Source organism: Zingiber officinale, chromosome 11B (assembly GCF_018446385.1).
Source record: "Zingiber officinale cultivar Zhangliang chromosome 11B, Zo_v1.1, whole genome shotgun sequence".
NCBI classification, from domain to species: Eukaryota; Viridiplantae; Streptophyta; class Magnoliopsida; order Zingiberales; family Zingiberaceae; genus Zingiber; species Zingiber officinale.
This window is the reverse complement of record NC_056007.1, coordinates 73,962,806-73,978,331: the sequence shown is the minus strand read 5'-3', so window position 1 is coordinate 73,978,331 and position 15,526 is coordinate 73,962,806. Positions and strand designations below refer to the sequence as shown.

The following is a 15,526-nucleotide window of genomic DNA, read 5'->3' as shown; positions in this document are numbered from 1 at the left end:
GGGGGAGCTATACCTTAGACCGTTCGAACCTTATTTGAATTGATTTCTAATTCTCATTCTGTCATTTTTCTCATTCGATCAAAGAATCGTCCGTTTCTAACTCCGAGTAGATATTTATTGAGATTAAGTTTTAATCCGTATTACTTTAAAGATTGGCATGTCTCCTTCATATTAGTACACAGATCGCTCACATAGAGGAATTTGATAGAGATATTGATCCCGTCCAGAATCTGAGTCAGATGGACCATCGGATGAGGTGGATGGAATGTTGACTGAATCGCGACATCTCGGAGGGGGGTGTGCTGAGATGGCTTCTATGTTGACCAAGTCTGCAGAAGTCCTCTGGTCAACGTTACCTACAGATGGACCGTCGGATGAGGTGGATGGAATATTGACTGAATCGCGACGTCTCGGAGGGGGGTGTGCTGAGATGGCTTCTATGTTGACCAAGTCTGCAGAAGTCCTCTGGTCAACGTTACCTGCAGCCAGCGACCGGGTTGACCCGGCCCCCGGTACCCCGATACTCGAGGTAGATCCAACGGATATATGAGTACAAGACTAAGCCATAAAATAATGAAATATGCATAGAATATGAACAGAGAACGTACCCTGGCCCAGGGGGCGCCTTCGGATGGGACGCGGTGTGACTTGTTGGAACCCAGAAGAGTAGACGATGCCCGATCAGGATGGAGAGCTGGATCTGACGACGAGAAGCTGAACGAGCACGGACCCGGAAGATGAGCTGCTGGTCGGGATATAATATCGACACGCAGACCGAGATAAGACATCGACACACAGACCGAGAGGTATTAACGACACGCAGGCCGGGAGGTACTAACAGCACACAGGTCGGGACACGAAATCAGCACGTAGGCCGAAACATGACTTCGACACACAGGCCGGGACACGAGATCGGCACGCAGGCCGGGATACAACGGACACGCCCACGTAAGACAGCGATACAAGGATCCAAACATAACCTCGGCTCGCAGGCCGGGACATGAGATCGGCACACAGGCCGGGATACAGTAGACACGCCCACATAAAACAACGATGCGAGGATCAAAATGTAGCCTCGGCTCGAAGGCCGGAACGCAACTAAGACGAAGCACAATCAGATCGGAGTCCACTGGCGGTGGAGGCCCGGAAGCCGGACCCACAGCTAAGGCGCACGACAATGCGAATGGTCTGGAGATGTCCTACAGTGAGGCGATACGAGAGATAGCGCTGCAGCGTCCTGGAGGAGACCGTTGGCGAGACAATGCTTGGCTGTTCGGCGGTCTGAAGGGCGGTGACCGGCAATAGAAGCGTCGGTCGATCGTAGGGGAAGGAGACGAGGGCTGTCGGCACGTGGCAGCGTCCGAGCGGAGAGGGAGGCGCTTGCTACTCGCCTCGCTGGTAGTATGCAGGAATGGGGGAGAGGAGGCGCCGACTGCTGGCGTTGCCAGCAGCGGCATCAGAGGAGGGGAAGAGGTGGTTGCGGCCTCGCACGAGGAAGCGGCGGGGGCGTTTAAGGCCGGCTCGCGTGGGTGAGGAGAAGGGACGACCAAAGACAGAGAAGGAGCAGTCTGCGACCGGCGTCGTCGTCAGCGAGAATCGTGAGAAGGAAGAAGAAAAGTCCTCCTTGTTAGTGTTGGCAGCGGAAGCAGCGGCCTGAACTCTCTTTTCTAGCGGCGAAACATAACCGGGGAAGAGGGAGAGAAGAGAGGAGGTGGAGGCTGGCGGTGAGGAGAAGGAGGAAGAGGAGGAGAGCCGCTACCGGCCGGTGTCCTTGACGAGGAGCGCGAGAACGAGGAAGAAAAATGGTCCTCTTGGCGGCGGCGAAGCAAAGCCACGAAGAGGGAAGGGAACCTTGCATGCTACAGTGCCTCCTTTCTCTCCTTAAAGCCCTAACCCCCCCAAAGGACCAAAATGCCCTCCCCTCTCCACTTAATCACACCTCTGCCCTATATCCATATTACAAGCCTCCCCCTCAAGTCTAATCGAAGGAGGCGCAAGTCCGACTGACTAGACTCATCCACATGAAACACAGAATCACTACTGAATGCAGAGTCATATCGCGGGTCTGTCACATAACGTCGAACGAGTAGCTGTAGACGACTGGTACCTAGCAGAGCGACGAAAAGAATAAGCGTCGACCGAGCGACAAAAGACATATCGAGCGAGTGTCGAAAGAGCGATCTGGCGAATGTCGAGTGATATAGAACAGACGGTCGAAAGATGCTGAGTAAAACGATTGAGCGACAATAAATCAATACCGGGCGACCGAAAAAGTGTCAACCGAGTGATAATAAATCACGATCGGGTAATAGAGAAAATGATGGATGAGCAGAGCCGTGAGCGTGACCAAGAAAAATATTGACCGAGCGACAATAAATCGTGACCAGGACGAGTAAATTCGTAAGCGCGACTGGGAGAGCGTCGACCGAGCGACAGTAAATCATGACCGACTAATAGAGAGAATGTTGGGCGAGCAGAGTCGTGAGCGCGACCGAGAAAAATACTGACCGAGCGTTAATAAATCGCGACCAGGCAAATAGAGAGGGATGAACTAGCGAAGTCGTGAGTGCGACCAGGAAAGTGTTGACCGAGCGACGATAAATCGCGACCGGGAAATAGAGAGACGGATCGATGAGCGAAGTCGTGAGCGCGACCGGGGAGGTGTCGACCGAGCAATAGTAAATCGCGGTCTGGCAGTAAAGAGAATGATGAGCGAGCCAAATCATGAGCGTGACCGAAAAAGTATCGACCAAGCGATAGTAAATCGTGATCTGACAATAAAGAGAGTGACCGCGCGAGTGTCGATTGAGCGACAGTAAATCACGACCTGTCAACAAAGAGTAATGGACAAGCAAAGATGGTGACCGAACGAGGGCCGACCGAGCGACAGTAAATTACGACCTGACAATAAAGAGTGTGACCGAGCGAGTGCCGAACGAGCGACAGTGAATCGCGACCTGGCAATAAAGAGTGAGACCAAGCGAGTGCCGACCAAGCAACAGCAGTAAGCAAAAATGTGAGCTGAGAGTGCGGGGCAGAGCGGCAAGTGAAGCAAGAGTCGATACGGGGCACAGATAATAGTCTTTCGGACGGGCTTTGTTAAGATCTCTGAAGTCTATGCAAACCTGCTACTTGTTTCTTGATTTATACACCAAGACAACATTGGCTAGCTAGCTTGGGAATTGAACTTCTCGGATGTAGTCTGCCTCCAATAATTTGTCCATCTCTTCCTTGATGATTTTATTCTGATTTACCCTGAAATTCTGCTTCCTTTGCTTGTCCGAACAGGCATCTGAATGAACATGGAGTACATGCTCCATGATCTCGGGCGATACGCCCGTCACTTCTTTGGGCGTCCAGGCGAAAACATCACTATTGTTCGTCAAACATTTGACCAACTCAGCTTTAAGTTTAGAAACCAGGTCAGTTGCTATCTGAGTAGTAGCTTCTGACGGCCGGGTTGAATCTGTATTTCTTCCTTTTCTTCATATACCAGGGTGGGCGGTGTTTCCCAGATAGTGTTGACCTCCAATATTTGAATTTTTCAAGCAGCATTAGCTTCCTTCTTAACTATTTCTACGTAGCACTTGCATGCTACCAATTAATGCCTTTGACCTCACTCATCTGGTCATCCACAGGGAATTTTATTTTCTAGCAGAAGGTGGAAAGACTATCCGAAATTCATTTAGGGTCGGTCAGTCCAAAATAACATTGTAGGCCGAAGGCGCGTCCACGACTATGAAAATCTATCAGCATGCTTTCATTAGGGGCTCCTTCCTTAAGGATATAACCAACTTTATTTGATCGAGCAACTGAATCCCATTACCCTTGAATCCATACAAAGAAGTCGCCATGGGTTAAAGCATGCTTGAGTCTATCTGCAATTGCTTAAACACCTGTTGGAAAAGGATGTTAACTGAGCTTCCTGTGTCAATAAAAGTATGAGAAATATTATAATTAGCTACAATAGCCTTAATTATTAAAGAATTGTCATGGGGTATTTTCACCCCCTCCAAATCTTTGGATTCAAAGCTGATTTCGGGCCCAGCTGCATGCCCTATGCTACAGGCGACGACTTGAATCTCCAAACGTCGAGCATGTGACTTTCTCACTCGGTTGGAGTCTCCATCGGTCGGACACTAACTATCATGTTGGTATTGCCCCGAGAGGCATTGTTGCGGTTCTCTCCAGTCAGGTTGTTAGCTTTGGTTGAACCTGGGCTGGAACTTGCGCTCGTTCTGCCGATGGAGGTGTTCTTTGGCACCGCTTAGTCTCTCATTGATTTCTTCTAAGCGAACCATTTGGTTGTTGATAAGGGCGTCGGTTGGGAGATAGGGTGCGCCAGTAAGATCTCTGATTGGTATTCTGACAATTTATCAAAAAGTAATACTCCTGAGTGTCATGAGTGGCTGATCGATGATATGCACACCACCAGCGCGGTACTTCTCGAGGGGCTTCCACATGTTTGCATGACCTGAGGCTGTGGTTCTTGATGACGAAACTGAGGACCCGCCCGAGGTCCTTTAGGTAGAGGAGCAGGTGGCGTCGATCGCTCGGAGGTTGGAGTTGAGACAAGTGTGGCGACCTCCTTTTTACGGGCGACAAGTGCTTCTTTCACATTGATGAATTCAATCACCCAATTGAGTAACAGATCAAAGTTCTTTGGAGGTCTTCTAGCTAGCCAAGTCGTGAAAGAAGTCGTTATCAGCAAGCTCCTGAGAAAAAACGCTCAACAAAATTTCTATGGTGGCTGTGGGGACTTCCATAGCCACTTGATTGAATCTTTTAATATAAGTTCTAAGGGTCTCCTTGGGCCCTTGCTTGAGCGAAAAGAGGCTCTAGAAGGTCTTATGGTAACGTCGATTGCTGGAAAAATGATGAAGAAAATTTTTACAAAAATCTTTAAAACGGCGAATGGAGTTGTCCGACAGTCACTTGAACCATCATTATGCTGAATCGCCGAATGTAGTGAGGAATATTTGACACTTTACATCGTCCATAAATTGTTGAAGGAAGGACACATTTTCGAATTTAAGGAGATAATCTTCTGGATCCGTCGATCCCCTGGTTATTTTCCTATGTTTAGGGTATAATAATGTTTTGGCAATTTATCCTCTAGTATTTGTTGAGAAAACGGGATACTAATTGACTAGGAAGAGCTATTAGTTACTGGAGCTTTTCCTTTGCGACCTTCTCGAACAAGTACTTTCCCAGAGGATTCTTGGCATAGTTCCTCTTGGTCCACATGGTCGGGCAGTGTACAAAAAAGCATTCAAGGGCACTGGATTGGTGAGGGAGGTGCCCCAAGTAAATGGAGGACTTCCTCCTGAGTCCCTCTCTCCTTTTGGTGGGTTGTTGTTGACGTTACAGGATTTGGTGGTGACAACGTACCACCAGTAGCTGCTTGTTGTTATTGCTGCAGTGCCTTTTGCACTCGAGTGTTAATGATCATCTCTAACTCCTCTTGTATTAAAGTAATAGTGGTGAGTCTTCCAACCTCCTGCACCTTTAAATCTCATATTCAAGTAAAGATTTTTACAGACGACACTAAATTTGATCATGTTCGGAAGCTAAGAAGATGAAACTACCAAAATGATGTGGCTAGAATGCTAACCAAGTCGTCATGCCCCCGGAGGGGGAGGATATGATGAGCTGTCTTATATGTTAATCAAGTTGTCAGAAAGTCTCTAGTCAATGCTATTTGCATACAGTGATCGGGTTGCCCCAGTCTCTGGCACCCTAATGCTCAAGGTAGATCCTATAAATATATAAGGAACAAGCTAATAGTAGAATGATAAAATAAATAAAGAATGAGTATGATAACGTACCCTGGCCCAGGGGAGCGACCTCTGGTAGATCGATAAACTGGTCATAATGCTTGGCCCATAGGAGCTGGAGGAGATAATGAGCTATCTCAGGTTAGTCTCCTTTGATATAAAAATATAATGACGAATAGAAATGTCATATCTGAAAATGGGAGCGATGGCCTCCTTGTACCTTGGCCTGTGGGGGCATGACTTTATATAGCATGAAGGATCGAACTGGATGGAGAATTGGGTCAACGCGAAGCTGGGGGCAGTACAAGGCCAGAGGCCACACAGAGCCAAGGAGCTGGAACATATCAACGGCTCGAAGGCCGGAACCACGTCAGCTCGTCGGCCAGACACCACCTCAACTTGTAGGACGAACATCATATCGCCTCGAAGACCAAACATCATTTCGACTTGAAGTCGGAGTAGATAAACAGCATGGAGCCAAAACAGGCGACATAGAGTCGAAACGGAATAGGTGGTATGGCGCCGGAACGGAATAGCGACGGCACGCAGGTTGAAGAACCTAGGCAGTGGCTACCAGGAGGGCACAGCTATGGAGGCGACTCTGAGGATGTTAGCAGTGGCCGGAGAGATAGCGACAACAACCAGAGAGGCAACGATAGCTGCAGGACCGGTGCCAGGAATAGCGATAACGACGATGAGGGCGAGGAGAGGTCTGGTCGATGATGAAAGAGGACATGGACGAGGATCATGAAGGAAAAGAGGGTTGCTGCTCATGTGAGGAGAGATGGGTACAAGCTACATCCTGGTGGCCGATTGCGTGAGCAAGAAGGAGGCAGTGCAGGGCTACGTGGTCCAATCGACGACAAAAGTGGCAAGAGGCGTAGACGACGAAGGAGATGAGAGGGGGCGTCGCTTATCCGTTGGATGCGATGGCAACTGCTGGATGTGGCAGCGGGTGGGGGGAAGACAGGAAAAGAGGAGAGGGGCGGTCTGGTCATAGAGGCGACAAGCATTGACGGCGGACGACGTCGTAGGCGGCCACCTTATCATGTGTCAAAGGCGGCAACCTCAAACTAAGAAGAAGACCCCCTCCCCCCTTCTTTTGCGGAAGCCTCTCCTCCTCTAAAAGTCCTAACAATGATTTTACCATAATACCCTCCCCTTTCTCCCTAATTCCCTTAGGTCCTCTCAATACATTCACATCATAAGCCTTCTCTTAAAGTCTAGTCGAAGAAGACGCGAGTCCGATTTGCTAGATAGTCCATCGTAAAGGCTGAATCACTCCCAAGTACAGAGTCAGATCGCTGGGTTCGTCGTGTAATGTCAAGCCTGTATCTATGACAATGTCGATCGAGCAACGGAAGCGGTGTTGAGCAAGTGACAGTAGCGATGTCAATCGAATGACGATAGCGATGATGAGCGAGTGATAAGATCATTTTTGTCGTGATACGATATCAAAAGAATTAAGTACCGAATCTATGTACGTCAGTATAGCATATGGTTAACTCGAGTCGTTTACCAATGAATGTAACGATAAAATGATAACCATAGGATTATATGTTATTTATGTTTTTAGATTTTTGATATGGAAATGGGAGTTTTGGGTTTTGATTCTACCTAACAAATGAGAGAACAAAACAAGTATGAAATTTACTCTAATGAAATGAATAACATTCTATCTACCCATTAATACTGATCTCACAATGCATTGTCACTCTAGGCTACGATTTCACCATCAACGGAATTAAACTAGAGAATGAAATAGCAAGATATTAAATAAAACCTAATCTAGTAAATGAAAGATAATGCAAGTAATTAAAGGCTAAGTCTAACTTAACTACAATTACAGAAAATAAAAGACAACATGAAGTAAAACATTAACGAAACTAAGCATGGAATGAAACTTAGAGCATGTAACAAAACCTAAGCTAATATATCCTAATTGCATTCAATCAAAGGACATCTATCACTAACATTTAACCAACCAAAGCATTGCAAGAAATTAAGGAACTAAAATGCATTAATAAACTATCAAGGGTGTTTAGGGGCATTTCATCGAACACATCAAAGGCAACATCTGATTAAGCCTAATGCAGAAAATCTAAAATACGAGAAACCCGATCTAATACAATAATCCATCAATAAAGATCAACCAACATCAAGAACTGTTGAAAACAAATAAGTATTAACCAAATCAACACAATGAAGGAATGAATCCAAATGCGATTGCGGCTGTTGGAAACTGCAAGAGATGGAGATGCTGATCGGTTCTGGAGGAAGTCGTTGTTGCTTCCCGGCGATGGGAACCCCCAAAGTCCGAATGAAGATCTGAACTAGATGGGTTGTTGGAACCGGATCTTGGAGATGTCGCGGTTGGATGGAGACTGTGTGAAGCGGGCTGCGTTCTGGATGAAGAGGCAGTGTGGCTGGATTCGTGGGTAGGAGATGGTGGTGGGGAGATGGAGAGGATGAGGAGAGGTGAGGGAAGTCCAGCTGGCGGCGGTGAATGAGGAGAGGTAGCTCCCGGTCGTTGGTAAAGGAGGAAGAAGAAGGGTCGAAGGCAGCGTCGAAGCTTCGGCGTGCGTAGAAGCTGCGTGCGATGTGTCTCCCTCTCCAAATCGTGTGGCAAAAGGCGAAATCGCTCGCCCCCAACGCCCCCGCCACACCCGACCCCAGGTCATCACGAGGGAGGTAAATCATGACAGCTGAGAAGGCAAGTGGTGGTGGGGTGAGTTGCACAGGGTCCGAGGATTTACGCCCCGACAGTCCTGCGGTTCGACCCTGCGACCTCATGTGGCAAGCATGCCACCACTTACCATCTCTGATGACCCGTGGGGTCCTCCCTCTAACATATGATACAGAATTAGTTAGAGAAGAGTTTCTTAGTAGATTTTGGTTTTTTGGGTTGATGAGAGGAGTGGGATTCAAATCCATTAAGAGGAAGTAAAGTTAAGCTCTTGTATGAGTTGGGCTTTTGAAATTGGACTTAGAATCACATGGAATTGGAGCTCCATTTCTTGATGAACCCTTAGATTACTTAATCATGATCAAAGATCTAGATGCTTCCAATCTGGATGAATGATCCAGGATGCTCTAGATCTCTATCAACGATCTAGATTGCTTTCCTATAAAATAAGATGCACCTTTTTAGATAAAAATCTAGAAAATATATGAAAAATTACATCAATGCTCCAAATAAATCTTAACTCGTAAAATATGATATAAATATGGAATTAAGCATATGAGAGGGTAAAAATACTAAGTATAAGAGCCAAAATAATACATCAAAATGCTAATTATCGAGCGATAAAAAAATAATATTGAATGAGTGTTGAATGAGACAAATACTGACGAAACAAAGAGCGAGGCAAGTGTTGAGCTCGAGAATTGAGCGGGAGCGTAATCTGTGAAATCGAAGGTAAATGAAAATGAAATTCATCAATCGAGTGGATATGAAATCTGAGAATTGAGTGGAAGCATAATCCATAAAATTAAAGATGAATGGGAGTAAAATCCGGATTTGATTGTCATGAAGGGCAATTTACGTTTGCAATGCTCGAAAACTTGGACAAAGCTGATTGCTGGATGAGGAACCGTTGCGTTTTTGAATTTATCCGATGGACCGGAATTAATTGAACTATCCATATATCGGATTAAAAAAAAATTGAGATCGTTGACTTTCTAACAATGTCTACGCATCGAGACGCATGTGGCCTGTCGCACCACAACGTGCATCAACGTCATCTCAATTCCCGTGCCCTGCATGCATCCACGCTTTGAATTTGCATGAAGTTACGTCCATTGGTGCATGCCTTGAGATTTCTAACTAAATCCCACTTTTCTCTCACTTTTATCTAGATTTTTTTTTTTTATTTTGACATTAGACGTTTTATCTAGATTGGATCTGCAGTACGTTAACGTTGCTTTTCAGTGGGGTGTCCAATTAATAGAGGCGACTGCTCATGACCTCATCAAAAATTTCACATATAATATATGAAGTAATATAAGATATTTCATGGGTGACCAATTAATTAGAAAATGATAGATTTAATAGGGATTTTTACGTGGGGGAATTACTATCTCCTAGTACACCTCAAAGCTCAAAACCATTGTTTTCTAATAGTTTAACACTATTTGATGCAAAGGAATTAACTAAGCGAGGCTTTGGTGACAAGTACACCTCAACGCCCAATCTTTTCTTAATTAATTAATTAATTAATTAATTGGTTCGTAACTATTAACCCGTTTATTGGCAAACCAATGCGTGCATAGCTTAATTTTATGGAAAATATGACCATATATTTTGATTTCTTATTCGACACAAAAAAGAATCAAACTGGCTAATTAATGAGAGCTTCATGATCGTTCTAGACAATTAGAAAATTTTAAGTGGCGTTTGGTTCATAGGTATGTGTATAGGAATGGAGAATTGAATTCGTTCATAAATTTTGTATTTGGTTGATGATAATAAAATCAAGATTTTGTAATTAAACCTAAAAATTTGAGTATTGATGAAACTCATCGCCTCCCATGGATTTTGACGAGAATGAGAATGAAAATTAAGTTTTGGACGAAAATACCCTTAATATATTTGTTAGTTTTTCTTATATTTTACTTTTTCTCTTCTCATTCTCTCATTACACTTTCTCTTTCATCACATTTTTTCTCTCCTTATTCTCTCTCATCTTACTTTCTCTATCCGTTTCTCTCTCATCATGCATTCTCTCCGATCACATACTCTCTCTCCTCATTTTCTTTTAGCACACTTTCTCTCTCTTCATTCTCTTCCATCAAACTTTCTCTCTCCTCATCCTCTCTCATCATGCTTTTTATCTCATCACACACATTTTCCTTATTTTTTCTCATCACATTTTCTCTCTCATCATTCTCAATCATCATGTCCCCTCGAATGGATCTAGTAGCTAGTGCATGAGATGTTATCACAATGAGATCTGGGGTTCGAATCTCGACAAAGTCGAGGTAAATACCTCCCTTATGTGCTAGTCACTATTCCAAAGGCTAGTAGCCGTCCGTGATTTACCTCCTTTGTGTTGACCTTGGAACGGGTTGGCGGGGGCGTTGGGAGCGAGCGTATTCGCCTTTTGCCACAATGCTTTCTTTCTCATCATTCTCAATCATCATACTTTCTTTTTCATTATGCTTTCTCTCTTCTCAATCTCTCATCATACACTCTCTTCTCATTTTCTCTCATCACACTTTTTCTCTCATCATTCTCTCTCTTCATATTTTCTCTTTCCTCAATTTCTCCGATCACGTTTTTTTTTTTTTCTCTCAACACTTTCTCTCTTTCATTTTTTCCCATCACACTTTCTCTCTCATAACACTTTTTTCTATCATCATCTCTCATCATATTTTTTTTTATCATATTCAACTTTCTCTTACATTTAATTTTTTCTTTTATTTCTCATACTCATTCCGTAATATTATGATTCTAATTTTAAAAAAGAACCCAACCCCACCTTAATCCCAGTTAAGATTAGAAATTAATTCTAATTAAGCCGAAAGGTTTTTTAATGTAATTAATACACACGTAAGACACGCGTGAAGGAGGAGGAGGAGGAGGCGGCAGCGGATGGGGCTTCCGGCAGAAGCCGCACCACCGCTACCGGTTTTCCCGGCTATCCGAAGCCGGTGGTCCCCGCCGGAAACCGTGTCTTTTCGGGAGATGGCGTGGCCGTCTTCCTCGAGAACAGCGTGACCGAACACGTTCGGCTCTAGCTTAAGCGGAGCTGAGCCGAGCATTATCCTTATTATGAACTGGACACGTGTCAATGATTTACCCCTTTTCACAATTTAGCGCTCAACACTATGCTTTTTGCACCATCTCTATAGCCATAACCATAGATACCTCCTAAAAAGTTTAAAAGTGGTCAGTTTTTTATCACCATCTTAAAGTTTATCGATCGTTAACTTAATAATTAACTACAAAAATACTAATTATTCTTTGGCATTTGCCACTCTTTAGTTAACACGACAAGAGTTAAGCATTGAGATATATGCCTTTAATTGCTAACGCACAAATTCGATCGAAGACGAACTGACCCACTGATTCTCTTATGCGTCTGGTTTTTAAAACAGTGCCTATATATATATATATATATGTCCAAGTTTTTGCCATATGTCGATGCCCTGAACAAGGACTTGCCATAATTAGCTCAGCTACAAAGTGAATGGACAATCCATTAATTATATTCCCCCCATCGTTCTTCTCCTTCAATCATTAACGACACTTTGATCACATTATCCATCAAGATCAAAATAACAATAACATTCTGCAGCTTTCTTGCAGCCTCAAGAGAGAAAGAGATAGAGATCAGAAAATCAGGGCTGTTTTTTAGCATACTTTATTCCCTCCAAGAAAAGACGACTAGCTAATTAATTAATTAATAAACACAGTAGATTCTGTTCCTGATAAGAATCGCAGGATTAACCCATAATTCAGGCAATTATATATGTTTGCAGCAATGGCGAGGCTTGTCGCTGAAGTGACTTCAATGGCACGGACCTTTCTTTGCCTTGGAGGGGAACTCAACTCCCTTCTTGTCCCTCTATATAAGGCACCACCTCTCCTCTATGTTCTTTTTTCTTAACTCCACCTCGACCTCACAGCGCAATTTGCGCTCTTAATTATTAATTTCCTCCAAAACTCTTCTTCTTGATTGTTATTTTCTCATCTCTTGCAAGAATTTGGAGGTAGATTTAGTGGCATGGAAGAAGATTGCATGGAGCTGCCTCCAGGCTTCAGGTTTCACCCCACGGACGAGGAGATCATCAGCTACTACCTCACGCCGAAGGTCGTCGACCAAACCTTCTCTGCGAGGGCCATAGGAGAGGTTAACCTCAACAAGTGTGAGCCATGGGATCTCCCAAGTAATTACTCAATTTTCTTACCTCATCTGTTTTCATTATAGATGTATATAATTTTGAGTTGATATGTATATGCATGTTTTTGCACCCTAGGCAAGGCAAAGATGGGGGAGAAGGAATGGTATTTCTTTTGCCAGAGAGATAGGAAGTACCCTACAGGGATGAGAACCAACAGGGCCACAAAGGCTGGCTACTGGAAAGCTACAGGCAAGGACAAGGAGATCTACAGGGGCAGAGGAGTCCTTGTGGGCATGAAGAAGACCCTTGTCTTCTACAGAGGAAGGGCACCTAGAGGCCAGAAGAGTAACTGGGTCATGCATGAGTTCAGACTGGAAAGCAAATCCCCATTCCCTAATAATTTCTCTGGATCTACATCAAAGGCACCACGACTGCTACTATTACTACTTTTCTTTTCCCAACTAATCATATCTTTTTCTGAAACAATCTCAGAAATCTTGACTTTTGATGATTGCAGGAAGAATGGGTTGTGTGTCGGGTCTTCCACAAGAACACAGGAGGAGCGAAGAGAACAACAAGTACTCTTGGATCAGAGTTGGCTTCAGATGATTTCTTATTTGACTCCTCCACTTTGCCTCCTCGTATGGATATCTCTTCCAATTACCCAATAATGGCCATGGAAGACCTGCCATTTCTGAGCTCAAATCCACCTCAACTTAATGCTGTCTTCGACCCCGTACAGAATCTGAGCTCCGCAGCCCACAACTACTTGCATCACCAGAATTCCTCTTTGCTGACGACGACGGCCTCAAATAACAACCACCTTGATGCATCCATCAGGAGACGTTGCAAGATGGAGCAGAGCTCGAACCAGTCCATGTCAATGGGTGGCTGCTGCCGTTCGCAGGACACCGGCCAGAGCACCGACCTCAACGCCGCCGCCGAGATATCATCATCCTCGAGGAACTACAGCGGCTTCATTGTCGATCCTTCTTCCTCTGGAGCGGCCTTGGATTGGGATAACATGTGGAAGTACTGATGAATGAGAGATTTTTAGTTGATTAATTATAAGCGTTTGATTAGTATAGAACTGGCTTCAGGACCTTTTGGTCTTGCTACTCGTATACATTTATACATACTCTTGCTGTACATAATTAAATCTTTGTTTTGTGTACTAATTTATATATAGATTATATAGAAGATGTGAACAATTCATTAAGTAATCATGGATAAATGTTGATTGTTTTTCATTGATAATGTACCAATCATTTTTAATGCATAAACAATTTTTGCACTCTAAGAATCATTCAATTTGCATTTCTCCTTTTAAAATTGCTAAAGAAAGATTGCAAATGTCATTCTTAGTTCTATATCCATTTTGCAAAAATATCCTGAAAATGTCTCTCATATTTTATTCTTTGATATCTTATTAATTCTAGTAGTTCATGTCCACTGTAATTTCATCAAGTTTCATTATCAACCTCACAAGGCCACTCATGCATTATATTAACACTCTAATTTTATCTAGTGGAATTTATTCTGACCCTAATTTTGCTAAGTTTTCATTTACGTGTTATCATACACATGCTTTATTTTGTTCGCTTTAGCTGAAATGATTTAACACCCTAATTTCATATCTACATTTAATGAATTTCGATAGTTTATTCCTACACTGGTAGTATACCGTTTTTCATCCACGTATCAAAGACACGTGATATGTGTTTTCACAAACATGCCTTGTCTCGTTTGTTTGAGCTCAAGTGCTCTAACACCCTAACTTTATGCTTCGTCGCTTGCATTTTATGAATTCTAGTAGTTTATTCCCACCCTAATTTCATTTGAAGATTTTCATCATGGCAATTGGCAAAGCCCGCAACATGATACATGTTGTTAGTAGCTGAACCTTATCTCGTTCGCTTTAACTAAATGCTTTAACACACTAATTTCATGTCTTATCTCTTAAAATTAATGGATTCTAGTAGTTTATTCTCACTCTAATTTCACTAAGTTTCCAATGGTGATATGTGTTACAATGAATATGCTGTATCTCCTTCACTTTAAATGAAGTGATTTAACACCCACCTATTCATTTGCCCCAAATGAGCTCACCCCATAAATCTAGCTAGCTCAACGAGTACTCTTCGTTAGAACCCCAAGTAGCTTGAAAAATGGTTATTTTGATGTGTTGTAAAACTAGTCTCAGTTAGGTCTTGCTTGTGTCACCAACTTGTGTATATAAGTGTACAAGAATTTTGGAGAACGCACAAGTACCTGATAACTCAAGTTCTAGTAAAGTGAGGTGAAAGGTGATATGAGACACTCGAGGGACCGGAAAGGACAAGAAGCATCGGAGACGGTGGAGCTTGATAGAAGACACGAGTGAGCAAGAAGAATGACACGAGAAAGGAACCAACGGACTGGGTGCATCTGAGAGACGAGAAGCTGCGAAAGAGTACTCTAGCATTTGAGGGTGAGAAGTCGGGAGGAAGCATGCACAAGGTAAACTATGAGACAAGAGTAGAGTGAATTGTAACCAGGCGAGGATAGACACAACTCTAGGTAGACTCAGGGGTAGTCGATTGAGTTAGGAAGTTCGAGCAACCGAAAAAGAGTTTCCAATTGATCGAATATTCTTCCGATCAACTAGACCAGTGGTTCGATTGACCAAAGCAGTGGATAAATATTATATGTTTACAAGATATCGACTGAGATGGATCGATTGATCGGATGACAAGATCGGGCGACTGAAAACCTCATGGGCATTGATCCAATAGCTGAGATCCAATGTAAGCGGGATCAAGCGACCGTAGATAAAGATCAACGACCGAAGGACACGTGACAACAAGTTTGAAAAAGTCATCTGAAGTTGATAAGTTTCAGTCAACCTATAATTAAATGATAAG

General features: G+C 43.7%; 1 protein-coding gene across 1 annotated transcript; it reads left to right on the top strand.

The window, feature by feature from the left end:
- The first annotated feature begins 12,399 nt into the window (after positions 1-12,399).
- On the top strand, positions 12,400-13,834 carry LOC122034605 (NAC domain-containing protein 92-like). The gene is made up of 3 exons (XM_042593917.1): positions 12,400-12,668; positions 12,759-13,045; positions 13,141-13,834. Exons 1-3 carry the CDS (start codon positions 12,506-12,508, stop codon positions 13,660-13,662), a joined length of 972 nt encoding a protein of 323 aa, XP_042449851.1. The 5' UTR covers positions 12,400-12,505; the 3' UTR covers positions 13,663-13,834.
- The last annotated feature ends 1,692 nt before the right edge of the window (positions 13,835-15,526 follow it).